Source organism: Brachyhypopomus gauderio, chromosome 8 (genome assembly GCF_052324685.1).
Source record: "Brachyhypopomus gauderio isolate BG-103 chromosome 8, BGAUD_0.2, whole genome shotgun sequence".
Classification (NCBI taxonomy): domain Eukaryota; kingdom Metazoa; phylum Chordata; class Actinopteri; order Gymnotiformes; family Hypopomidae; genus Brachyhypopomus; species Brachyhypopomus gauderio.
Window position 1 is genome coordinate 21767698 of NC_135218.1, and position 27587 is coordinate 21795284.

Genomic DNA, 27587 nt, shown 5'->3' on the forward strand with positions numbered 1-27587 from the left:
GCACTCTCGCAACTCACTTATGCCACGTGCTCAGCCGGTCGCTGCTCCACTCCATGTACCATGACGTGGGGCTCCTGCCGAGCCTCTGGTCCTGCCTCAGGTCATCGTACACCACATCCACTGCCCAGCTACTCCACCGGGTCGTGTCCACTTGCCAGCAATGGCTCCCCCTGGCGAACTCCTGCTCCACAGTACACTGGCAGGCGTGGAACAGTGGTGGGCTGCTCAGACCCTGCCTCACCTCTAACCTCTGACCTCTATCCTGGGTCGTCAGTGACCCAATGGGGTGAGAAAGCGAGGAGGTTGAACTCTTCACTCCCAACTGTGAGGACACACAGAGATTAAAAGGTTAGTAGTCATTTATATTGCTCTACCATAGCATTTACTGTATTGTTGGTCATATGATGGGACAAAATTAAGTTATTTAGGGGTGTCAAATTAACATGTTTATTTTGATCAATTAATCACAGACAAAATTATAATATATTGTTCCATTCAGGTCCCAATTGTGGCCTAAAGATGCCTGGTGTGTTTTGCATCTGAAATAAATAGATGTGGAACTTTAAATCTATGCCAGATTTACTCGTCTGCTAAAAATTGAATTGTAAATGTTTAAATATATTCATAGCAAAATGTGATGCATGCAATTCATTCTGATGAATTAATTACGAATCATGTAATTAACTGAATACATTTTTATTGGCTTGACAGCATTACTGTTTATGCAGGTGTGTTAACGGTCAGGCCTGGATCATTGCAACATTCTGCTGTTTAATGCTTACCTCACCACACTAGAACAGGCACTACAGGAGTTCTACATATATGTATATGTTTTTTGTTCTTGTTATATATTAATGTCTCAAGAATCCTTTCAATTGAAAATAGAAACAGACCACCGGTGAAAACACCCTCCTTTCCAGGTTTCACTCCTTTCAGTGTCTATTGTTCAATATCTATTATCCTTTATTATTCTATGTATATTGTTCTTCACTATTTAGAACATGCTCAGGTGACTTCAAAGGCTTTGAAAGGCATGTGACAATTTCAAGTCATTCTCATATTGAACCAATATCATCTTGCCTTTCCATCAAACACGTTTTAGATTAACGGATATCACATTACAAGTTATTACGGAGTCATCATACATCAGCAATTTTCCTGTTTTCAAACAATTACTGCCCACTAGTATAGCGACAGCCTGTGGTCAGTATGGGTGTGTCATGTATATTATTTGTGGTATGGGCACGTCCTCTTTAAACCCTTTAATCAAGATTCTCCTCCCAGCTCCTTTGGTTATGTATATTTATGAAGACGATACATCTCTGCTTACTGGCAGACCTCCTGGGCCTTCATTTAAAATTCATCCAAGTCTGTACACGGCAGTTTCCACTGGTGCAGACGAGCACTGGCTCCTTAAGCTCTAGTCTTAGCACCCTTCTGTAGCCCAGCAGAAAAATGCACGAGTTCTGGTCATGCACATGTATTTATCTGATATATAACATACCCTACACTGTGAGAAGAGTTCTGGTCATGCACATATATTTATCTGATTCCAAAAAAATCAGATAATTTTTTTGTATCAAACTTCACTAGACATAGAAATAAAATATGTAATCATAACTATTTATAAAAATGGGCCCTACTGGCCAAATGTGATGCTTGCTGTTTTGTCTTCTGTATATATTCAACGCGAGAATTACTTGAAACTGTCACTAGGTGTCAAGCAGCAGAGTCTACAACCTTCAGGAGCATCTTCAGGAGCTCAAGACATTTTCAGACTGCAAAAGATCAAATCACATTTTCTTGCACAATAACATTTGACCAGTTTAAGGAAGTGATGGTGTCTTTTTGTGCTTTTAATAAAGGTTTTTGGGGAAAGTATGAGAAAATAAGAAGGTCTAGCAAATATTAACATACCTCCTCTATCTGAGACCTCATTGCTGCTATCAGTACACGGCTGATACACAGTATAAGCTGCTATCAGTACACGGCTCTCTCAGTGAGGAACTTAAAATCTCCTCTGATAATGTCTCTTGAGTGTTATCATCTCTTTTAAAGCAGGAACCATCCTATATATAATATACATAAGATATGTACAATTGTATAAACATTTTTTCCCATACATCATGGACCATACATGGACTACTTGGTGTTGTAATCTAGCCCAGGTAGGAATGCCTCTATCTTTTTGATTTCTAACTTCAAGATGTCCAATCTTGAGTTCAGAAATCAAAAGAAATAATTTAAAAATCTGTTGCATTGCAATAATGATAAACCAAACTTGGCATGTCATCTCTTCCATTTAGCAACGTCTCCCCTCTGATTTATCAACTAAATATAAATCCACCTGACTGCTTGGTTATTCCCTCGCGTCTTAAGAAGTGCTTCTCAGTGATCTCTGTTCTTATTATTAATACATCATTTGATTCTGATCCTGTCCTTACTGTGCTTATTTGTCCTTACTGTGCTTATATTATCTTGATATCATTCTGGAACTACCATTCTGAAGCAGGACAGACAAATATCAAACCACAACTTCAGAGCCAAACTGTGGGGTTGGCTTGTAGATTCTCAACTGCAATCTTTTTTTTTTTATCCCATAACAAACTTTCCAGTCTGGATTCTCATGCAATATTGAGAACATCCCCTCATGGTTACGCTTCCTCCTTGCTGATTCTGGCTGCTTTTTCTCCTGTTAGATTTAAGCAGTGCATTTGATACCATAAACAATGACACACACATTTCCAGTCTGCCTGCTATTGATATTACTGCCACTTCTCTCCTATCTCAGGGATTACAACTAGATTTCCGTTGGTTTTCAATTTGTTTTGCAAGGAATCACCAGGGATCAGCTTTTGGCCTTTTTGTTTTTCATTGTTTACATATTGCACCTTTATCTAAGCATTTGTCATCATGGTCTTCATTGTAGTCTTACACTAATTATTTATGCCGGAAATAAATCTGCCACCTTGTCACATACTGTATACACTACAGTCCGATATTCCTTATAAAACAAACAAAAAAAACTGAATCCAATCTAACTTTCAGAGAAAAAACTGAAAAGTAATTTTACTGGCTACAAAAATCTATACAGCAGATAGAGTACTTTTACATTCCTCAGACGATCGTGATTTGTATTTTTTATTATTTTTTTGCAAGATATTATCTCTTATAACTCTTTCTTTATTGGTGTGACAAAACGTAACGCCATCTGGACATTATGCTGGATTTCTCTAATAAACAGACAAACAAACAAACAAACATACAAACAACTGAGCTAAACCTTCCTCTCACCCTTACTCCTAGTGCTTGGATTCTTCCTCTTGTGGACTCCCAGCTGTTTAAAAAATCAGATTGGTGATTACTGAGACTGATTTTGGGACTGTAGCTCTCTACCACATTCCGCTGTTCCATACGATTCATATTAAAAGCCGGTTGTCGTTCAGTTGTCTTAGAGACATTCATCATAGTTATATACTACTATATATTACAGTAAGGTTTTGGATATATTACGCTGAAATATTCTGAAGGATGCTTGAGGATCACATTTGTTAGTATCCCTGTGCCGTACTTAACATCGTGATCAATCCGCGTTAAATCTGTCCCACAATTTATGACCATGAGATAATGAGATAACTTGCTACTAATTTTACTAATTTAATTATTAATTTTACGTTTTGCTATCTTTGTGTCCAATATTGTAGTGACTGTTTCAGAATCGAAACTGAAACTATCGTTGCAATTTAAGATCTTAAGAATGCGACGGAACGTGTATCGTCCGGAACAGATAAAATGTAGGCGACGATTTCCAGTCGGACAGTAATTATTACACAATCGAGGGCAAACCACGGCGATCAGTGATAGAAGATGTGGGCGGTTAACCGTCTTCTGTCATTTGTTGTCCGAAAAGGTAACGCCACTCTGTATTACGTAAAATCGTAAGTTATTCACTGACACGTGTTTGAAAGATTATAATGTCGGTATTCGCTGGCAGCCTAACGTTACATTAACCCAGATATCCATTAGCTGAACTATCTACTTGTTGATAGTCGCTTTATTCTGTTTGCGCTGTGCAGGACACTATGGGCTCTTCTCTCGTCCTCCACGTCCTCTGACCCAGTTCGAGGTCCGGTTCCTCCACTGCACATGCTGCTGGGGGGCTCGGATCCCAGCAGTGGGCTTTGACCCGTTAAACGTGGACTCGTCTCCGCTGTGCCAAGACGAGACCAAACTGGACTCTCTTTACACCCGAGAGCAACGTGCCGTTATTCTGCAGCTACTGAACACGGCGTCGGAGTCTGAACTGGCCGCAGTCAAGCTGCTAAGAGGTCGAAAATCGGTCAACATAATAGACTACAGGAGCAGAAACGGGCCGTTTAAAGATCTGGAGAGTGTCCTGAACGTCCCGTTATTGAAACACAAGAGCGCAGTCATCGTGTTTAATGCCATCATCAACCCGGGTGTAAAAACCAAGAGGAAGGGGAAGACTCAGCTTGCCAAGTTCATCAGGCCAGAAGTGTACAAGACGCAATTAGAGGTAAAAAAGTGAATACGAGAAGATTGAATACATCGATAAAGTAACAGAACACGTGTAGGCGGTCGACTTTCTTACTTAAACGGCCATACTGACCACTGTTGTTCTCTTTGAATATATTTTCCAGGAGGCTAGTTCTATAGTATCTATTGTATGTGGCACACAAAAAATAGCGTGGACACACCTGGATCGGGCGATGAGAGTCTTAGACTGGCAACAGGAAGAGTGCAGCAGCTTTATGAAAGAGACCTACATGGCATCCAGTTATCTGAATGATGTAAGATCTCCTTTTATTTGGCTTTCATCATACAATCACACTGGATATTATAAGAGCTTTCTTATTTGTTTTTCTTCTTGTTCTCCATTTCTGCCCCCAGGTCTCCGCTGTGGTCTCGCATCTCCCTGCTGCCGATTTCTACGTGGTGGAGAAGCCGGGCGTGTCCGTGCAGAACACGGCGCTGTTCCCAGTCATGGCGCACCTGCGGACCGTGGAGGCCATGCTGTTCGCCCTGCTCGGCCAGCGGCGCGAAGCGGGAGCTCCGCCCAACGTGCTCAACATGATGCGCGTGGCCGTGGGCCGCCACTTCGACCTGATAGTGGGCGAGAGGCGCACGAGCGGCGCGCGCGTGGTGCGGCAGCTGATGACGGAGGCGGTGACGAAACAGGTGCCGCGCGTGAGCGTGCCCAGGGAGCTGCTGCTGCGATACCGCGACGCCTTCCGCCTGAACAGCTGGAGCAAAGGGGAGGAGCTTGGTGACGCGCTGCTGCAGGCGGTGGCGTTCTACGAGCTGCTCGCGGAGTGACTGACGGCTCGACACACGGGGGGGGGGGGGGGGGTGTCGGTAGTTTCGTACCTGCCGCGGATGCCTTTCTCAGAATGACAGCAGGTCGCCGAAACTTGGCGGAGTCTGTACGTTAACGTTCTCAGTCTGGGCTGCCTTGCGACCCGATGCTGCTCTTCTGCAATAAAGATGGACAGTTCAACACACCTCTGCTTTCCAGAAAAGTGCCCAACGGTGAACAATTATTTTAGTGTGGGTCTTTGCAGTTCTGATATTGCAGAAGGTTGTAATAGGCAAACGAACCTTCTCGGATCATTGACTGGGGAGAAGACATTGAATCAAGAGTATACGGCGCGAGACTGGGAGACTCTCTCACCATGGCTCTCTCATCCTGGCTGCACCGCGCTGGTGAAGTTCCGTTATAGTCTCGCGTGATAGGAATTTCTAAATAAAAGTAATAAATGCAAATTTACCGTTTCTACATAAATAACTACATATACTAGTTATACCTTCACTCTTTGTATTTACGAAACATCCCATATGGCATTATAAGGATGTTTGCAAAGGATTTGAAAACTTCAATGCACATTAAACTTAATGTTTTGCAGATAAAATTCAGGTAGAAATACATGAAAACACACAAACAAAATATTTCCATTTAGAACTTTATTTTTGCAAAAGCCGCATGGCGTCCCCTCTTTAAACACTGTTCAATTTACAGTTGATTGGTATTCCCGATTTGTCAAGCATTGTTCATTGTTCCCATGCGAAGTTTACAATGCAGAGAACTTAACAGGCTATTCTTAAATGTTTTCTTCTCCATAAAGTAACTTTATGAACATATACACTGCCAATACAAGACTAGAATGTAAGATTCGTTTGTCTACAAAAACGAGGTATTTTAACTTACACTAAACGCTGGCGTCGGCCATCGTTTTGCACACGAACGAGCATGCGCGAGATCAGGAACGCGTTTGTGCCATGGCCAGGCAGCCACGCACACGCAGCCACGGGGAGGTGGTCTCTTTTCTCGAGCCGTACCCTCCTCCATTGAATCACTGCTTGAGGTTAACAATAAGTCCAGGGCTGGTTTCACCATGCATATTTATGAACATTGCATATTGTTTGCATAAAATATTGTATTCTAACAGCATTCAAGTAGTTTATCAGAGCATTTTGATATTTTCCTCATGCTGTTGGTTACAAGTTAGGGGGTGGAAAAGCAAATTCTCTCATTTTATAAAAAATTTAAGCAATATGTTATTATTACCATTTCAAAACACCATTCACACCTTCAGTCCATATCTGGGATCTGTACTGCAAAAAGAATCCGTTTTGAAATCTTCACCTAGTCAAACTACAGCGGTTCATCCACAACCACACTTTTAGAGTTCATTTAGTTTATGTCCATGTCAACAAGGTCCTGAGAACCAAGAGGTTGAACAATGTCTGTGTGGTTATGTTCCAGAAACAAATGCGTACACTGAAGAAATGTATAAGGGGAAGTACAACAGTTTATTTACACACAGGTTTATTCAAAGCTAACCCAAAGTAACATAAATAACATCTATAAAGTACACATTAAGGTGTTGTGACAGCATTGCTCAGTGTGCAGGTCAGTGTAAATTTCATCAGGTTCTGCAGATCTAGCAGGAAGCCATGACATCCCCAGCAAGGACGTCCCCGCGTGGCTGCGGGGACACGTCTGAGGCTAGCAGCTGCACCGTGCTCCTGGAAAGAGCCAGACGGATATCTTTGAGGTAACGGGACGACCTGTAAATGACAAATGCATTGGGCACGTAAATACTCTGACCGAAGGACACGGAAAGAAAGACAAAAAAAGGCAGTCAAAAGATCTGCAGAGCTGCACAGTTCAGCAGTTTAATGTTTCCTGCCCTAATCTAGATGACTCTGCTCATTGGCCGTTATCATCCCTGCAGGTCCAGCACTGATTGGGCGTGCTGTGTGTTTCCTGGACAGGCCCAGTCTGGTCACTAGCCCGTCCAGGCTAGCGTAGTGTTGCGCCCAGTGGTGTTGGTGTGGTGTAGTAAAGCTCCACCTGCGTTTGCTCTGCTGCTTCACTCTTTCCAGTCTGCATATGGAGCGGAGGGCGGGCAGGTAGTCCAGGACAACAGCCTTTTTGTTGCCATGGCAGCAGAACGCTTTACTGGAGAGCACTTTGCTTAGGACGTCTTGGCTCTTCAGGACGAGACTGGGAGAACAAGACGAAACAGGTCCACTAATGGGCAGAATCCAAACGATCTAAACAACAGTCTCCTAACCATGTACTACAATTAGGCTCACAGTGGAGCAATACGCTTACACTGATACACCAGCTCTTCTCCTGAAATATCTACAAACATATTTTGAACACAGGGCTTCTTCATCTTCATGAAATAAATATGGTGTGTCTAGTACAAGGTTGATTCCACTTGGAAAGAAGTGAATGAACTACACACCAATGGCTCTGAATTGAATGCAAGAATCCAACACAAACAAGTAGAATCAGTAAGCACATGCAACACACACACACACACACACACCTGGGTTCACAGGGTTCAGGGAGGCAGAAGCCTTCGTCACTTTGACCAGGTGTCCTCAAGGCCGATGGAGACGCTGACGGCGGTGTCTGCCACGGCTCCCTTCCCCTTCCTTCTATTAGTTTCAGAGCTCTTCTCGTCTTGAACACCTCTGCTCTGCACTGGAGGAAGCCCAGGCCCTCCACCATGGCCAGGAGCTCGTAAGAACTCTCCAAGTCGAGAGGGCTCACCACCTCCTCCCTCGGCTCATCCAGTACGCCGTCGGCCATGTTGGCACCCATGCGGCCTGGAGAAGCAGGCATGGTGCAACCCTCCGCCCGAGACACCTGCCTGTGAAGACACACGTCGAGGAAAGACACGGCTTCCAAAAACCGTGCCAACGAGTCCATGCTGCAAGACACAAGCTTGGACAACCTTTCTTCAATGGAGACATCTGCTGTCTCACCAGAAGACTGGTTAGTCTGTTCGTTTGGAGGTGGCAATTGGTTTAATCTGTCCGTCGAGAGAGCGGGACATTCTGAACATGGGTTGTGTGTGATTTCATGGTCTGCTCCAGCAGACTTGTGTTTTTTCAGTTTCAGTCTAGAAAGCTTTCTTGGTCTTTGCTCAGTATTTGCCAAGTTGGGTGTGACGGCGCCTTTTCCCAGTGTTTTCGGAAGTGTGGGTCCAACCGTCTTGGCTGTGCTTCGGTCTGCATAGCGAGAAGCTTTGGGGAGCTGCGCCAACAGAACCGCCAGGTGTGAGCGGAACAGGCTCCGACCCGTTCGCCAACCATCCACCAGCACCTCCAGACAGCCCCTGCTCTGCAACTCGGACCAGGTGCTACACTAGAACAGTCCAATCATATGGAAAACACTTGAATTAGTTCCTGCTTCACATACTAGAAAAACTAAACTCAAAGAACTTTACAAAATGCATTTACGCATGTTCACTAATTAACTGTAAACTAATGTGTCGAATGCAAACGTTTTAAGAGTAATGAGTGCAGACTCACCGACAGCGCCCTCTTGTGGAGCTGGAGGGGAGTGCAGCCTCCTCCACTGCGTGCCCAGAGCTCCAGCTCCAAGATACACCGCCTGATGTCGCCTCTATTCTCAGCCAGCAGGAAGTTGATGCTCTGTGGGTCTGGCCGCACGTTCTCTACCAGGCAAAGGCACTGCAGGTAGCTTCCAATGCTCTCCTTATCGATGTGCAAACATGCTTTGCTATAGTTAAAGGGGTTTGTTTATGCTCCACACAATGGCAGCTCTGCAGAATCTGCACAGTTCAGTTTGACCACGTACCACGCTTACCATGTGAGGACTTTCAAAATGGATCTCCTCCAAACGACCATGAAAGGTCTGACTAAATAAGGGATCTGTGAAACAAAACGGCACAGTTATGGTTTTATGGGATTGTTTCTTGACTCAGAACAGATCAACAGGAAAGCAGAGCTCACCACTGGTGGTCAGAATTACGGGTCTCTTGGTGGTGATCATTAGGGTCTTTATCGCTGTGAGAAATCCAATGTCAACATCAAAGATGACATCAACCTGGTGACATCATCGATCAATACTGAGCAATCACACAGCGTAGAATATTTATTACATTGTATAATGTAATTCAGGTATTTACTCAAAATAAACACCAGTATTCAGCACCAGAATTAGTATTCCAATACCAGAGGTTAATATTCAACACTGATGGAGTGTCCACATTCCACTGATTTGCTTTTGTTATTTGGGCTGTATACAGAAAGCCTTTTTAAAATATAGTCAATATTTAAATACGAGCCTATTTCTAATGGGGGGGGGGATTGTCCATATACATGTGTGTGTTATTTATATATATTGTTATTCACCTCCTCAAACAGGATGAGAGATAGGGGAAGTCTCGTATTCTTTCTATCTACCACAGTGTCTTCAGAGAGCAACTCCAGTTCTGTAACGCTGGTGTCCTCAGCAGGAGATGGAGGAAGCAGGTCAGGTTCAACTGCATCAGGTCCTGAGGAGGGAAGAATCTGCGATAGTGAGGTCAAAACCCCACACACTGATGTCTACACAAGCCTACTGCTGGCCAATTACCTTCAACAAACTCTTCATTGCTGGCGAAGTCTACTCTAAAATAGCATTTGGGTCTTAAATGTCAGATGTTTATTTGCTGTTGTTGACATACCTTGTGCGTTTTGGGGGTGATCTGTGCTTTTCTTCACAGACGTGCCAGTGATCTTAAAGAAACGGGTCAGAGTTCCATGCAGTGCAACAGCACGTCTCTTCCTGGAAACCATACGTGAGCGTACGTGAGGTTTACTGGAGGCGGCCATCACTTTTTCAGAAGGTTCCTGTCCTGAAACTTATTGAGCAATATGCAGTGAAAGTGTTTGTTTTGCCTTACTTTTTAATAAAGATATGATGTGTGCTAGCACAGTGCTAAATAAGCATCAGCTCATTATCAAAATATGAACCAATTTGACTAGCAAAGCTTTCCTCATGATTATCTGTAACCATTCTTATCCGTTTGATATTAGACAGATTAATTGCATTTATTAAGTTGTAAGGTATTTGTGCTCGATGTCAGGTGTTGTGGTGTAGCTCAGGCTGCAAATGAGGAACTCACGAGACGTTGCGGGTGGTTTGTCTGTACCGGGGGCGTGGCTTGTCCTGATGGGAGGTGGTAGGTTGGCGTTCTGCTGCGCCCCCACCTGGTGAGACTGCGTAGCTTCACTCAGCTGAGAGAGAATAAGCCGGCCACTGCGCAGGGAGGAGCTGTTCACCTCAAACACCTGCCGCTCCCCAGAGAGAGACCCAGGGGCAGAGAGGGAGAGGGAGGGAAAGACCAAGATCAAGCCATGGATCAAACAACAGAGTTTGTTGATATACGAGTCTAAATGCATTTTATTGTATAACAAACCAACAGCAACCTGTGCACAAATGACATCACTAATGACAATAATTCATTAGATAATGAATGAGCGGTGATGCTGGGTGCAACAGCAGCGTGACGGCAGTACACCTTGAAGCCCAGCTCCCGGGCACAGGCGTAGACAGCGGCGGTCTTGCCCACTCCGATGGGGCCCTGGATCAGCGCCGCGCTACGCAACGGTCCGCTGCTCACTGCGCACTTCCGCTCCCCCTCGAAATCGCCACAGTCCCACGACTCTGCGCAGGGAACACACTCCGCTCAAGGAGAATCCAGCACCAGCCGCTATCAGGACGCTTTTAATATGCCTCCCGCCATTTGAATTTCTGTTCAATGCTCCCAGATGACATAGGACTGGGGTGCTGCACACCAGGCTCAGGTTGTATTGGCAATTAGAATGGTGGGAACTACTACTGGTGCAGTACTTGGCTGGCTTGGCCAGGATCGTGTATGTATGTATGTATGTATGTATGTGTGTGTGTGTGTGTGTGTGTGTGTTACCGCTGCTCTCTGCCTTCATCCTGCGATCCTCTTGTCTTTTCCTCCTCTCCTCCACATCTGCTCTAATCCTCCATTCCTTCAACCAGCTGAAAAACAAGATGTTGCAGAATGTCATTAACATTTAACATTATGAATTATTAAATGTGCCTATACATCTATTTCTTTCTGAAAATCATTTTTCAGAGGATTAAGAGCAGATTTATATTAACATTTTGTATATGTATTTCTGTTAACAGCAAGAGATGGTAATAAACAGTGATTTTTGTCTTTTGGAAATGTTTGCCATCATGAGTGAGTTGGCTCACTGTGATCAGTTCATTCGAGTGAGAGCCATCGACAAGCTAACATAATAAATCAGGTGACAAAAATATCTGACCCACTCACCCGTGAAGCTTCCTCACCGAGGCTGAATTGCCCATGACCTCACTGGAGTGGCAGGGCTGGTATTTCTCTGTCCAGAGCCCCTCGTCTTCCTGCCTCTCAGAAACCGGCAGCGGAGGCGTCTCGGAGGCGTCGGACGACACTGCCGGCTGCTTCTTCCGCCAGCTCATGCTCAGCCTGCTCTTACGAGGACTGCTGGGATTTCCTGACGCGTCTACAGCGTCATGGTCCAGCTGCCGCCGTTTGGGAGGGCCTCCATCACTGTGACTCTGCACTTCCTGTTTCCTCTTCCCAGGGGCTGAGTGGCCCAGAGTGCTGGAGTCAAGTGCGTGATTAGTTATCCCTGTAAGAGAGTAGACACAGAACACAGACAAATGGTCACAAACTCCTCCTGGACCTTCAGCTCAAGCCAGAATCTCCATCCCCAAAAAAGCTCTTCATCCAGATGTTAATAAGGACTTCTCCTAATTATGGTTTGAACCAAACTTTGCAGGAAGGAACGCATCTCCACATAGCAGAAAGGGATCCCCTGTAGAGACAATTAAGCATACAAGCTAATAAGTTTGTCATGACTTGCTCTGCTCTCTCACGGCGACCAGCACCTTCCGTTTCAAAACCATTCTGTCGGTTCAGCAGTAGAGAGTAAACCCGGCGTGCTGGGAAGAAGCGGTTCTGAGCCTGGATCTGCCCCAACAGCTCCTCACGGATCTGCTCCGAGAAGATCGCTCTCCTCCCCGTCCTCTGAGCACAAGAGAACAGGATAACAATAGCAAAGGAATCCAACCGATGGACACACCGCATGCAACAACCCTCATGTGCGACATCAAAACCATTCTGTACTTACTTCTGTGTGGTTTCCCGAGGTGGTTGGCGATATTCTGATGGTCCTGATATTTCCCGTCATGGCCGCTTTTGGTGGGTCACTCCTACCTTGGCCTCCCTGTTCGTTAACGCGGGTAATCACGTTAACCTGCTCAGACCCACATTCAGACAAACTCTCATCTCCGCAAAGATCAATTATGTCTGAAGCCACGGAGTCACCAATAGGCAGACACTGGGAACCGTTTGTGCTTTCATGGACGGACAGCTGCAGATGAGGAGAGCGCAATGTCCTGGTGTTCATTTTAAGCGTACTTTGTTTTAGAGGTCTCCTCAAGGGTAAAGTATCGAGCTTTGGAGAGGAGCTTAGACAGTCCTTCGTTAGAGAACTCATGTTCTTGGTGCTCCTACTGGATGAACGCTTTACATCATTAATTGCGGATTCTGAACCAGCTTCTTCACAGCTAATGCAGATCACATCAGAAGAACTGTAGGTGTCGGTCTTCTTGGTTATGACTGAAGAATTTCCGCAGCCCTGGGAACCACTGGACCGTCTAGACCCCTTTGTTCGTTTCAGTCTGTTGACTTTCAGCTGAACCGATCCGCTCTTCTCTAGGACCGTCTCACCTGTCGGTCTCTTGTCTGCACCAGTGAACCCTTGTGTGATGTGAGCACTCTTGGGGGAGAGTGATTCTGCCTTATTCATGGCCATTTTCAAATATGTTTTAGGGAAGATCTCATTAACTGTGCCAGCATAATTACTCTGATTGCACCAAGCTATGCACAGCACCTGTTGCAAAAAATAAAAGTTAAATCAATACTTAGTTTTAACTTTTACAAATCCAACAATAGGCACTTATTTATCTTTAATGCTTTGAATTTTAATATTAGGTCACATTACAGAAATAAATGTCATCACTAAACCATTAATAGTTTGTATAATGACGTTCAAATAAAAACAATTTTCTTAATCCAACAGGTAATTTCAAACGAATGGTGCAGAATAATTAAACATATTACGACCTTGGTTTTAGTCTATTAATTAAAACGCTCTACATTTTTTTAAACTTACTAATTAAAAGTCGGAGACGTGAAGGAATGTTTGGAAAAACCGCTGGGCCTTGTGTAAATGAACAATTTCAGCAGCAACAGTCGTTAAAAGGGCGATGACGGAATGCGGATCTCGTTATGAACGTACCGATGATCCGGCTGTGGCTCCGACTGAAACACGTGGACACACAGGATGTAAACGGCGGCCACAATATCCATTTGTACCGTGACGCGGGCCTATATATCTCCGTTTAACACCTCGAGACTCGTCAAAGACGGACACAACAACCCAGTTAATCTAGCTTTGTCTTTATCAAAAGTTCGTTTCAAGTGTTTCGTAACTTAACAGTACCGTTATAAATCTAGCCTCTCTGGGTTAAATGAATCCTACATTTGTGTTTGTAATCACTGCTCGGTGAGCCCATCAAACATTACTCTGACGTTTCCACACCTTCCTGTTGCCGAGGGAAATCACGATATTTGGCGCCACAGTCTCGCAACGCGACGGCCAATCAGAGCCCTGCTTTACAGTGACGTGTTGTATTACCCGGCATAGCTGGCGGGTCTCGAGCCCAAATGAGTCACAGAAGTCAAACTGTTAAAATGAGACCGTTAATTTACACAATTTACTGGGGGCAGTTGTCGTTAATCCGTTATTCACTGGGGAAATTAGCCCTAGTATTGAAAAGTACAATATCATCATCTAACCCTCCTGTCGTGTTCGGGTCAAATCTGACCGATTTACAACTTAAACCACTCATAAATATTGTGTTTTACATCTGATTGCTGCAAGGCCTTATGCCATCCTCCACACTGCACTGGAACATATAAAAGTGATGATCATCTTTTTCATTGAATTTTGAGTGTTTTAAACCAATGTTTTACATCTGTGTTGTTGCCGGTCAAGCGTGACCATCACAGGAAGTGAATGGGTATTCAGAATATATTCATCTATGAGACAGAAAACATCCCCATACACACTCACACACACACTCACACACACACCTACACACACAGACACACACCTACACACACAGACACACACAGACACACACACACACACACACCCACAGACACACACCTACACACACACACACACACACTCGCTCTCTCACACACACACACGCACACCTATACAGACACCTAAACACACACACACACACACCTACACACACACACCTAAACACACACAGACACACACACACACCTATACACACAGACACTCGCTCACTCACACACACCTACACACACACATACACACACACCTACACACACAGACACACACACACATGTTATGCCTATGTTTGCAAGGCCCCTCTGATCTCAATCAATCAAAGTTTATTTGTATAGCGCTTTTCACAACACATGATCTGAGTGTGAGATGCCACTCATGTGCATGAATTCACACACACACACACCTACACACACAGACACACACACAGACACACATACACACACACCTACAGACACAGACACACACACGTTATGCCTATGTTTGCAAGGCACACTCTGATCTGAGTGTGATGAATTCACACACACACACACACACACACACACACACACCTACACACACAGACACACACACACCTACAGACACAGACACACACACATGTTATGCCTATGTTTGCAAGGCACACTCTGATCTGAGTGTGATGAATTCACACACACACACTCACTCACACACCTACACACACACCTAAACACACACAGACACACACACACCTAAACACACACAGACACACACACACTCACTCACTCACACACACACACACCTACACACACAGACACACCTACACACACACCTACAGACACAGACACACACACATGTTATGCCTATGTTTGCAAGGCACACTCTGATCTGAGTGTGACATGCCACTCATGTGCATGAATTCACATGCGCGCGTGCACACACACACACACACACACACACACACACACACACACAGACACACACACAGACACACACACACACTCTCACTCACACACCTACACACACACACACACACACACACACCTAAACACACACAGACACGCACACACTCACTCACACACACACACCTACACACACACCTACACACACAGACACACACAGACACACACACACACACACAGACACACCTACACACACACCTACAGACACACACACGTTATGCCTATATTTGCAAGGTGGTGAAAATTTTTTTTGTGTGTTAAAACAGACCGGTCTCTGAAGACCGGGAACACTAAAGTAAAAAACGTGAGGTCAACAAAACCGAAGGGCTAAAGGACACGATTAAACGCAGGTTCTAAAAGGTAAGGCCTATAGGAGAGATAGTATTCTTATATCTTACTTATACCTCAGAGATAAAACTCAATTTTTTTAGACACTTGCTATTGACCGGCAGTTTCAATTCATGCGGTTACCCAACATAGCCACAAACGGCCCCTTCTATGTAGACTTCTATGTAATTTGTCGACCAGATGACTTAACATGGTTTAAGTTTTCCTTCGCCTATTCATTAAACAATTAGCTAGTAGTAACAGTGCAGACTGAAGCAATTTGTATTAATGAGAAAAAAAAAACAATTTAAGCAAAAACAAAGACTTATTAAAGTTCCAAAACCATTTGGCATTTTTTCAATGAAATTAGTCAAGATTTTAATTTGTCATATATTTTCATGTTACAGGGAAACCTATGGAATTTTGCAAAATGAACAAATTGAAATATACACTGTATATTGAAAGGGAAAAGGAGGGGGGGCTGTATTTCATACACTTTGGCATTTCATATACTATAACATGTTCACCGTAGCCATTAATATACTGGTTCAAAGTCCAAACCAGATTCCAAGGTCTGGAAAACTATTCTATGTGTGTTCAGCTGTTTTGGAGAAATAAACCGGCCAGAGAGGGTTTGCAATGGTCCCTCTAGGCTTTCTTCCTTCCTCATTCACTCGTTGGTTCTCAAAAGCAGTCCGATTTTGCAACAAAACGTTTAAATCAAGTGTGCCTTTACCCTATCAAGGCGGGCCAGGGGAGCAAGCTTGATCAAGCTTGAACACGTACAATATTGCTGATTAATTAATAATGCTGAGACAACGTAGGAAAAGTGCCACACTCCAAGGAAAAGTCACTACACTCCACAAGCATGGACTATGGAAGCATCTGCAGGATGGGTCTTGGTGACTGCAGTTATCCAGAAGAACTGCACTCGATTGCTGATCTAGAACTATGCAGAGTTGATGGATGAGCTTGATGCAACCCAGTCAAAAACAGATCAGGAACCGTCCATTGACCGGCTTGACATATGGAGGAAAAAAAAATTTGGAGCCATCAGCTCTTGAAAGAAGTCGTGAAAGGAGACCTAACATGCTAACGGACCACTGAACTGTGAGACATGAATATATGCATAAAGTCAAACAGTGTTCCCGTTCTACAGTTACTCAAATTATAGCATAATGCAAAGAAGAGGAATACATCCTTGCCAGGACTCAGGGCAGATCAAGGTTGTTGCCCCAAAGAATAGGGACTTTCAGAAGAGCAATGAATCAGTGTGTGGAGGAGAGAGAGATAGAGAGGGAAGAGAGAAGAAATGCAGCATTCAGTCAAAATCGCATCAATTCTTAAAAAGGGAGGCCATTTGAGTTTAAAATGCGGCCATTCCAGACAGTTTCTCCCAGGCAGACCCTGCCTTGTCAACTCAACTATGGCTCTAGAGCTTCCAGACAGTCTCTGGCCAAGAATTCTAAACCTCTAGCAAAGATTCTGTGAACTCCAGATCACAAACACATTTTCTGTTAATTCTAGAACTACAGAAGTATCCCTATGCTTTCTATAAAAGCACAGCAGAGTTTCACTGAACTCCAGAGCCACAGTAGAGTTGATTCCAGAATTCTGGGTCTGGCGCGCGGGGGGGGGGTCAATCGGCCCTCAGTCCGTGACGGAGCTCTTGGTGCGCTTGCCATGCAGAGAGAACCCTGAGGAGACGGCGTGGCCGTTGCAGGCACTGTCCGTGCCGGCCTGCCCTTCTTCCAGCTCCGGGAGGTCCGCCTGGATCTCCTTCAGGCGCACCATCGCGCGGTCGATGGTCGCTGTGGTCACCAGGTTGAAGTCGTGCATGCTGACCAGGTGCAGCAGAAAGTTTCGGCACAGGTTCCTGCGTGCGACGTGGGGCCCGCTGTTCTCCACAAACAGCATCACTGCCTGGCTCATCTGGTTATCCGCTATAAAACTGCACCGAGAAAGCAGAGAAAGACAGAGAAAGCACATTTACACCAAAAAATAAGACCTTCAGCTTGAAAGCAGTTTAACTGAAAAATGGTTTAGAAACTACAACATCGACTCCTCAATCACTAGACAGAATCTCTTAGAAATTGAATCTTTAATTATATAATTACATGGAGTGGCCATCTTTAACACAAGACACATGTTCACATACCCATGTTTCATAACATGGAGATTCCAGAGCTTCATCACCTCCTTCTCTCCCTCATTCACGTCTGTGAACTCCTCGATTTGCTGTGGATCACAAACCAGCCGATTACTGTTGGAAACCGAGAGCACCCTGGTCCTCCCTGACTCAGCAGACGCAAACCGGTTTTTTGCGCTACAATGCAACACTCGTCGCCGTTTGGCGAAGTGGACCAGCAGTGTAGACCGGGATTGCGAACTGAACCGTGTGGTTCTAGAGAGGGGGCGGGGGAGCTGCTCTCACCGTAGCGGTCTTCTCCCTCAGCCACTCGGGGTCCCTCTCATCCTCGCTGTCCACATCCATCTCCTGCGGACGGAGAGGCATGCAGCTGTCGCTGTGGAAGTAAAGGCGGTTGTGGCCGCTCACATACGTGCGCTGCTGCTCCGGCTCACCATCCTCTGACTCCAGGAACTCCGACAGGCTCGGCTTGGTCCGCTTGGGCCTGACAAACACACCATTACCATCTTAACCAGGACACAGTCATTCTGTTACGGGATGAACTAACATAGCCAGCTGATCTAGGAAATGCAGTGTGACCTGGAAGCTAAACAATTAAATAAATACGTTAAATGTATTAAACGAAATGCATCAAATAAACTAAATAAAATCTTGTGCAAGACCCTCCACCCTCATTGGCTGCTACCTGCAGACCAGGATGTGAGTGACAGCCGTCCTCTTGACGGGGCCGTTGCGGCTGAAGGCGAAGCCGGGCTGGCTGTGGATGTCCTGGGGATTCCCCACGTAGGAGCCGTCGTAGCACTCATTTATGGACACGTCTATCCTGGCCCCTTTAGGGTGAGGCTGCAGTGCCAAACACGGCCACGCCCATTACACACAAGCAGCCATGTTCACATGATAATCCAATAATAATCCGAATTACACCTCAACTGGAATAGAATACATCAGTGTATACACCTCAGTCAGAATGGGCTAGGCCTATTAAGGTCATTCCAAATACTATTTCTATCTGATAGAATGGATGAGAAATCCTTTAAATAATCCATTAAATACAAGAATAACAGGCATGTAAACACCAGGATCCAATTACATTCCCAGTCGGAAAGTATGTCCTCCGCATGAGCCTCTGCATCATAGCAGAAGATTCAGCAGAGCGGTTCAGAGGAGTCTTCAGCCTGGTTTATACTTTCGCGAGTGACTGTAGCGCGCGGCTGCGACCCTGCGCGAGCGGTGTAGGCGTTTATACTTTCGCGAACGTCGCGAGCGTCGCTGCAGTGTTCTCCGAAACGATAGGTGGCGATAGGTGGCAGTGGAGAATAAAAAACCCCTGCAAAACCGGTGAAAGAACATTTTACCTGACCAGAGACCGTATATATACACCAGGCATCAAACATAAATATGACTTTGCAATGTTGTCCGAAACTATATGTGGTAGTATAAAGAAACACCCCTCAAAAAAAAGGGAATGAACATTTACCTGACGCATTTTAATGTTGCTTTGTGTTTCAGGTTTGAAAAGTGCTGGAATTTAGGCTAAAGTACATTAAAATGTTGAAATTACGTTAACAAATACGAGCCTCTTGTAATTCCAGGACGAAACATGAGAGAACGTGAAGACGTTAAGATTGGGCGTTTTGCAGGCATGAAAATGGGTCAGGGGTTAAAAAGGTGAGAAGACCGGGGGGGGCGGGGCATGTGACGTCATGGGGATACGGCGACGGGGCGTTGACGTGGGGGCATTGACGTGACGTCATGGGGATACGGCGACGGGGCGTTGACGTGGGGGGCATTGACATGTGACGTCATGGGGATACGGCGACGGACGGGGGGGGGGGTGGCTGCTGGTGTACGGGGATACAGCGACAGGTGATGCCAAATATTACGGAGCCCGTAAGGTGACATCATGTAAAAAATATAATAACGCGTGGCCACGACTTACTAACGCGTGCAAACGAGATAATTTACACGTGCGAACAAGATAATTAAGTATTACTTTATATAAAGCCAGGTTTACCTTCATTGGGCAGTCAGTTCGCGAACATCCCTGGGAAAAATAAACTTTGTTGCCGCGTGTGAAAAGCGACATTAGTATCTCGTTCCCACGCGTTAATAAGTCGTGGCCACGCGTTATTATTTTTTACATGATGTCACCTTACGGGCTCCATAAAATATAGTAAAATCCATTTAAAAAATGTTTTGACTGTCTTGTCAATGGATTCAATGTACGAGCGAGATCCGTAAATGCGAGAAGCTGTTTTCGCCATTCCGGATGGCTTAGTCAAAACCATTACATCTTAATGAACCAATAAATACATCAGCGGCGAAAATGAGTGTAAAAATACCACGGTTCACGTGTTTTTATTTTCTAACATGGGCTAAAGCACAGGGTAGACCCAAACGACAAGCGTTTACAACTTCATCTTCAACCTTTTCAGCCCTGGCGCGAATGTTATCCTCACACGTCCCTGGATTCACCAGTTACAACTACATACACACTAGAAAAAAATAAAATCTTGTTTCTCATTTTATGTCGCCGTTAACTACACGGGGTTGACGCGAACTTAGTATGCCCATCTACCTATTTATCACAAGAGCTTGTGGCTATTTCTGACAGTGTTCAACGCTGTAGCGAACGGCAGTAACTTTGTTTTACCGCAAAATATGAAAACGATTGAAACCATTAATAACCCAATTAAATCCACTGGGAAATGTACGATCTGGTAAATGTAGTGGTAAATGTACGATCTGGTAAATGTAGTGGTAAATGTACGATCTGGTAAATGTAGTAAATGTACGATCTGGTAAATGTAGTGGTAAATGTACGATCTGGTAAATGTAGTGGTAAATGTACGATCTGGTAAATGTAGTGGTAAATGTACGCTCTTCTGCCGTGTCCCCGGTGTAGCACTAGGTCCTGCTTCTCGTCCCGCTTAGCAGTAAATGAATAACATGAATGAAGAACGTTCGTATGATTGAACGCTATTTGGCCTCCATGAAGGTTCTGGGCGGAAACTGCTGGAATTGCCGATTTCGGAAGTGCTCTGTTTGCTTATTAAGTCAATATGATAATTAAAATATATACATATAATCTCCCGACCCCCCCCCCCCCCCCCCCCCCCCCCCAACAAAAAACTCCTCGGATCTACACGATTCACGTAGGTCACCCTTTTCAACTTCAAAACGGCGAATTTCGCCGAAAGGTGACAGATTTTCATGCCTGGTTTTGAAAATAAACAACCATTAAATAATGTGATTAAAATGCGAATTATTTCGATTCATTTCGAGTATATGTATAAATATTTAACTTAATTAAGTTTAACGTGCTGGAAAATATTGAAATGGACCTTTAAAGTGACGTACAAGTGCTTTAATTCCACCTTGTTTAGGTGTATGAACCCGGCAAACATGACTTTGTCCATCGCGCTGAAGCGCGGCGCGCGCGCGAAGTTACAAAATTCGAGAGGTGCACGACCTCGCGCCGCGACAGCGCGCGAGGCCCTCGCGCACGGGCGGAGCCACCGCGATTACGTCATTTTCGCCGCGCGGACCCTCGCGCCGCTCGCGGCGCGTCGAGTATAAACCAGGCTTTCCACTCACCCTTTAATATGTGACATACTTTTTTCTGAGTCCCCCATAATTTTAATGCAACCAAAAACCCAAACACACCAGCTGCAAATCGCTATGGTGCTTCTCTTCCTGACTGGACTCACATGAAGCCAACATGTACACCAAATGCAGTATTCATGTAACACCTGAGTTTTAATCTGTAATCGGTATGAATTCAAACGGACTGGAGAAAATCTTTGCATGTTAACATACCCAATGGCAACACAAAACCAGACAGACTATAAAGTAATCAGATATTACTGAATTCAAATGATCACTAACTCTAAACAGCAAGTAAAGCTATGGTAGTCTTCCTGAACTGTAGACTACAATCTAGATTAACACAACAGCTGCATGGCTGAAGAGGACCCGATCTCTAGGTGCAAAGCTGATACCAAAGAAACCAATCAGCCCTAAGTGAAAGGAGGGTGTGGCCAGAGCTGTGCTCACCACGTAGTTGAAGATGAAGCGGCTGTGGGAGAGTTTGAGGTGTTTGAGGAGGCTGTAGAGCTTCCTGCAGTTCAGCGTGCACCAGGGGCAGTGCAGGTCGTCCCGAGCCTCCGTCTGCTGCCGCGTGTTGTTGTTGTACAGGAACTAGAGAGACACACACAGGCAGATGTGATTCACAGCTTTACGTATTGTATATTTTCCCTGCGGTGTTCTGGGGGCAGGGCAGGGCGGCGCACCTGGTAGAAGATGCGGAGCTTCTGTCTGGGCTCGCAGACGGACTGCTCTCTCCTGGTCTGCATGCCAGTACTGCTGCTGGTGCTGGTCACAGAGTCTTTCACAGCTGAGCCACAAGGGGGCGAGAGTGAGCAGGGGCAGAACAGAGTCAAATCACTGAACGTCTTCGTAAAGCTTCTGACACTGACTTATCAAAACGAGTTACATGCTTAAAAGTAACAGGAAATTGTTAAAAAAGAAGAAATTATGTGAATGTTCCCGATCAATCTGAATAAAACCATTTCAAATTATAGAATGTAAATCCTAATAAAACACCAACACCAAATGACAGTTTAAAAGGGACAGTTCACATTTTAAAAATGTTTTTACATTAACGATACATTCAGTCCCATCATGATCACATTACCACAGAAATACAGAAGTTAATGGAAGTCTGCATTAGCGTTACGTCTCCTCTAGCCTCACAGCCAGGTGGGCTAGCATGCGTGGGCGATGTGCCGCCTGCACCTCCCCCTCCTCACCCATGGGGGCAGATCTGAGGGTGGCGGGGCGGCTCTCGGGGACGCTGGCGTCAGAGTTGCGCGTGGATAGCGGCTTGGCCACGGGTGCCGTGGAGGGGTCGCTGGCGTCGCCGGTCCAGCGGAGCGTGAACTGGAGGGTCGGTCCCTGAGAGAAGGTTTCAAACGGAGGCAGCCTCTGCAACGCGCACACACCATCACTTAGACAACGGTGTCCATCACCAGTCCCGCACCTCTCCCCCAACACGGTACCTTCGTTAAGGCCTGGATGCTTTACGCACCTCTCCCCCAACACGGTACCTTCGTTAAGGCCTGGATGCTTTACGCACCTCTCCCCCAACACGGTACCTTCGTTAAGGCCTGGATGCTTTACGCACCTCTCCCCCAACACGGTACCTTCGTTAAGGCCTGGATGCTTTACGCACCTCTCCCCCAACACGGTACCTTCGTTAAGGCCTGGATACTTTACGACGAATACGCACTGCTAAGTTCTTGCTAAGCAGTTACAGGTGCTAATAGGAGATTATGAATAAGCAGTGATATCTCTCTATAAGCTGCAGCGTTGCCCTAACCAGAACAGTTTCCATTCGGATTACGACTCATTTCAAATCGGTTTAACTGGGTGTTATCTGTACAGAACATATTTGCTTTAAAAAGCACCATGAGAAAACAGGCAAGAAAAGACCTACTGTGCAGACACGAGGTCGAACATTACAGATTAGTTTAATCATTTGTGCCTTGGGAACTCTATATTTTAGTTAGTCATTCAGCTCCATATTTTCACATTCCTGAAGCCTACTACTAGGTAAAGAGTAACTGACACACGCCTTTACATTGGAGGAACGAGCGTCCACACGAGCCACCACCATCGCCCAGACCTTTGTCCCGTCCTGTGATCTACACATCATATCCACCCACCTTCTCCCTGAGAATAAGGAAGGAGGACCGGCGGACATGGCGAGCGCTCACCTTTCCATCCAGGATGGTTTCCCACGTGGCTCTTTTCTTGCTCACGGGGCAGTCTTCTATCTGCTGCATGGACACCTCATACTCCCCATCCAGCAGCTGCAGCCGCCTGCAAGCACAAAGCAGGAAGCTCACGGCTACTGGACGGCAGAGGCCCCGCCCCCGCGGCAGAGCCCCACCCACACACGGACGTGACTCGCCGGGTAAAGGTGTACTGCTTTCAGCGTTTAAAGAACTGATCACATCTGAGCATATTCCATGTATTCTAGCATGCGCACACGTTGCAACAAGGATGAGTGGAAGTGTTTTGTGTCCCCACCCCCCTTTTTAAAGTCTGGGTCCCTCCTGAGCCGCTCTCCCCGTACCTGTTCTTATCAAAGACCGTCATCTGGGCGACGAACGTCTCTGTGGCGTCCCCGTCGTCGCGGTGAGAACTGCTCCTCTTCTTCCTGTTCGCCACCTCCTCCTTCACATCTGCCAGGCAGGAGAGCATCAGTGTAGCAGCAGTTGAGCTCACGTGCAACGCACTCCAGCAGGGAATTATGGGAACGAACCCATATGACTCTGCTGGAGAGGGCTGGTGAAGTCAGGCGCGTTACAGCGGAGATCCAGAACAGAAGCCAGGACTGAAGAACCACACAATGTAATAACAAACTCCACCACTAGTCCATGGAAGTTTAATAACTTATTTTGAATTAAAAACATAAGCACACCATTGGTGTAGTTTAGATTAAGCATCAAAGCCCCCCTCCTCCCCCTTCCAGAGCTGTGAGGTGCCAAAAGGCCACCAAAGGTATAAGCAGCCTTTGGGGTAAATAGGGTAACAACTGTGTAGCAACTGACCGATATTTTCATCTGTCTCTCCAGTAATGAAGCCATTGGGGTCTCTCTTCCCTGGGCGGGTCACTCTGAACAGGAGCGAGTAGGATTTCACCATGTGGCTGTTGCTAGGCTCAAACTCTGTGCTGGACACCAGCAGGGAGGGGAAGGCACCAGGCTTGGCTTGGCTGACATCTGGGTTCAAAGGCACCTGCTTTTTCCCCGTAGGCACTTGCTTTATGGGGCAACTGACATCCTGACGAAACAAAATGGCCGCCACTGTTTACGTGCCATGTGTTTTAAGTTACATATGTAATGGCTTGTGGTAGTTTAAGGCGGTGGTCATCCAGAACAGTTTCAAGAGAAGCTACCAGAGGCCTTACCTTACGCTTTTTATGGCAGACTTTGACGAGTAGCACCTCAAGAGAAACTGAGTTTTGTCCATTTTCTGAATTTTGACATGGCTTATCTAAGAACAAGGAGCGGGAGGAAAAGACTCTCACTTTGTGTAGAGTCATAACAAGCCCACAATAATTGTGTCCACATTAAAACATACCATGTGTCTTTAAAGCTTACCAGTCTTATGAAAGAATCCAGTAAAAGTCAGTTGCATGTGTGATGATAAACTAGACAGAAGACAAGAAAGGTACATCACACACACACAAATTAAAGTCATACACACATACCCCATTTAAAAGACTAGCCATAGTGTAAACATGAACATATCAACTGATTTCTCCCTATACTGATACTGTTTTTACCTCTGCCGGTACAACCTCTTAGACCTTAACCCCAAAATCCATAGGAGTTTGCAAAGTATTCCATTTGTTAATCCTTATGCAACATTCACCTGTGCAATGATAATATTGCTAAATACTACAATGCAAATGACCCTCTAACAATACCACAATCTTTTAAAGTGTGCTGGTCCATCTCCAGTGTTTTGCAGGTGCTTTGATAACACATAATCCAACAACAGCAAATTATTTATATCTAAATCATACAGTGCAATCAAACCATAATAGGTCATCACGTATTCACCATGTTTTAAAACATTGCAATCTGAGTGCAGCAATATAAATCACATCATCACACAGCCACGATCATAGCACTTAGTGTCATTGGACAGTTTGTATAAGGTCTACATTTAGCTGTATTGCTGTGGCGTCTGATTTTTGCCAGACACCAAAACTGGTCACGCATCAGCATATTCACCTCACTAATGAATCTATTGGCATCAGTACCTGTGAGATTCCTGTTCCCCTTTCATCCGCTCCACTTTCGCAAGCATGTCATCCACTTTAAATATTTTTCTGAGAACAGAGAACATGTTTGGGGAAATACTCAGTTATTACGGGGTAATAGCTATTTTACCGCTGTCTATATGCCAATAAAATGGATGGCAGTGACAGAACCACGAGGAGACGAGATTTTATGACCCGACAGCTTATGCAGAAACTTTGGTTTCCTATACCTGTTGGCGTTTGTCCGTGAGTTTCTGTGAGACATGAAGGTGAGGGATCTGTGAAGCAGGATTGGCTACAGTAGAGAAACAGAACCAAAATCAAGCAAACGGAAATGGCAAAATGCTCACTTCAGTAAATCAGGCCCCTTGTACTGCGCATTTGTCCCTCACAGGAAAAAAAACATGGTATGTGTTTGGCACATGAGAAAAAGTATGGCTGCTACATTTATAAATATTTTTTTAGAAAGACTGCATCACTAAGAAGAAACTAAACATTTGTCAAAGTTTCTGGAAAGTCTTTAAACGTATACATACAGCAATTAGGTTTCTTGTCCGTAGAAATCTGTATATTTGCGTAGGCTCTGTTTGAATAAAAAGCAGAACGCGTGAATCTATAAGGACACATCGTACCAACATTCAACCATCTGCGGAGTGTATTCTTCACCTACTTTACTTCAATCCACGTAATGACAAAGAAAACACAAACTCTGTCACTCTCAGGTCTTAGTGTCCATTATTAGACCGGCAAAGCAAAAACATTTTTGGCCACAATATTACACATTAAAGTGTTTGAACCCAACTGGGCGCATGTGGTCCGGTGCGGGCATCAGTGCTGTTCGCCTTGAACTTACTTTCAAAGGCCTGCAGGAAAAGCTCATGATCGGCTTGAATCTGTTCCATCTTGGGCTTTTTCGCAGCGTTCATCACCACCGCCGCCGACGAGGGGTACACCGCCCCGTTCGCCTTGCAATTTGAAGCACTGCTCATAACCTGACCGGTGTATTTCTGAGGCGCCATTAAAAACAGAGGGATCCCTACACCTACGTACTAAAACAACAAAAGACAAGTTTAATTGTCAAAACCAGCCAAGTAGCCAGCTAGCTTCCCGACTAGCTAACCGTACTAACGGGGCTAGCATAAAATCCCGGCCAGCCCGCTCCTTTTTTTTAACAATACAACATCACCTAAACATCGGACAACGACCCGCACCAGTCACCCCGACCGGTAAACGCTGCCACGGGAAACGCCAAGAACACGAATCGGCGGACCGGCACGGGTGAAATATCCAACGGTTGTTGTCCGATTCGGCACCGATATGGTGAAGCTAGGTTAGCTAACGTTAGCACCGATATGGTGAAGCTAGGCTAGCTAACGTTAGCACCGATGTGGTGAAGCTAGGCTAGCTAACGTTAGCACCGATGTGGTGAAGCTAGGCTAGCTAACGTTAGCACTCAACAGATGTGGTTAGCTAGCGATGCCTGAAGCCGACGAATACATGGCAACAGAGTGGAACTATCCATCCAAACACTCTTTCGTGTACAGGTAATGTTCAACAAATAATACACCGCCTGTGTGTATTCGTATTCATATCTCACTACAGTATAAAATGTAGTTTCTTTGGATGAATAAACCCTACAAAGTATTGTAATTCGGCGCATCAGAAATGCCCCAGCTCGGTCCTGCTGTACTTCGTACCCGCCTACGAAAAACGTCTCGTCCAATGAAATTTCCCGATTTGTAATACTACAACGGGATTGGTGTGACATGTTTCGATTGACGCGACATGAAGATTGGTGGAAGCTACAAATTGCCGCCAAGAATGTTTTGGTTCCTTT

At 45.2% G+C, this 27587-nt stretch overlaps 3 protein-coding genes across 6 annotated transcripts; 1 reads left to right on the forward strand and 2 right to left on the reverse strand.

The window, feature by feature from the left end:
* The first annotated feature begins 3797 nt into the window (after nucleotides 1-3797).
* On the forward strand, nucleotides 3798-6474 carry tefm (transcription elongation factor, mitochondrial). Its single transcript, XM_077015442.1, has 4 exons — nucleotides 3798-3910; nucleotides 4077-4537; nucleotides 4662-4811; nucleotides 4912-6474. Exons 1-4 carry the CDS (start codon nucleotides 3868-3870, stop codon nucleotides 5335-5337), a joined length of 1080 nt encoding a protein of 359 aa, XP_076871557.1. The 5' UTR covers nucleotides 3798-3867; the 3' UTR covers nucleotides 5338-6474.
* Nucleotides 6475-6812: 338 nt separating this feature from the next.
* On the reverse strand, nucleotides 6813-14488 carry atad5b (ATPase family AAA domain containing 5b). 4 transcript variants are annotated; one of them, XM_077015440.1, is made up of 15 exons: nucleotides 13654-14488; nucleotides 12481-13245; nucleotides 12239-12377; nucleotides 11640-11979; nucleotides 11256-11341; nucleotides 10848-10993; nucleotides 10452-10617; nucleotides 10011-10187; nucleotides 9697-9839; nucleotides 9295-9388; nucleotides 9149-9213; nucleotides 8851-8996; nucleotides 7860-8678; nucleotides 7376-7528; nucleotides 6813-7089 (listed from the first exon to the last, which is right to left on the reverse strand). In XM_077015440.1, exons 2-15 carry the CDS (start codon nucleotides 13165-13167, stop codon nucleotides 6963-6965), a joined length of 3288 nt encoding a protein of 1095 aa, XP_076871555.1. In that variant the 5' UTR covers nucleotides 13168-13245; nucleotides 13654-14488; the 3' UTR covers nucleotides 6813-6962. The 4 variants fall into 4 exon arrangements, with proteins under 4 accessions (XP_076871555.1, XP_076871553.1, XP_076871554.1 ...); XM_077015438.1 differs by having other exon boundaries at nucleotides 7860-8683; nucleotides 8851-9036; nucleotides 13654-14486; XM_077015439.1 differs by having other exon boundaries at nucleotides 7860-8683; nucleotides 8851-9036; nucleotides 13528-13661.
* A 1622-nt stretch (nucleotides 14489-16110) lies between these two features.
* suz12b (SUZ12 polycomb repressive complex 2 subunit b) lies at nucleotides 16111-27458 on the reverse strand. The gene is made up of 16 exons (XM_077015443.1): nucleotides 26604-27458; nucleotides 26287-26333; nucleotides 25981-26045; nucleotides 25751-25819; nucleotides 25083-25132; nucleotides 24890-24975; nucleotides 24531-24762; nucleotides 24053-24161; nucleotides 23691-23796; nucleotides 22725-22899; nucleotides 22206-22309; nucleotides 21970-22113; nucleotides 18599-18756; nucleotides 18199-18397; nucleotides 17923-18002; nucleotides 16111-17715 (listed from the first exon to the last, which is right to left on the reverse strand). Exons 1-16 carry the CDS (start codon nucleotides 26767-26769, stop codon nucleotides 17415-17417), a joined length of 2091 nt encoding a protein of 696 aa, XP_076871558.1. The 5' UTR covers nucleotides 26770-27458; the 3' UTR covers nucleotides 16111-17414.
* Nucleotides 27459-27587: the final 129 nt, after the last annotated feature.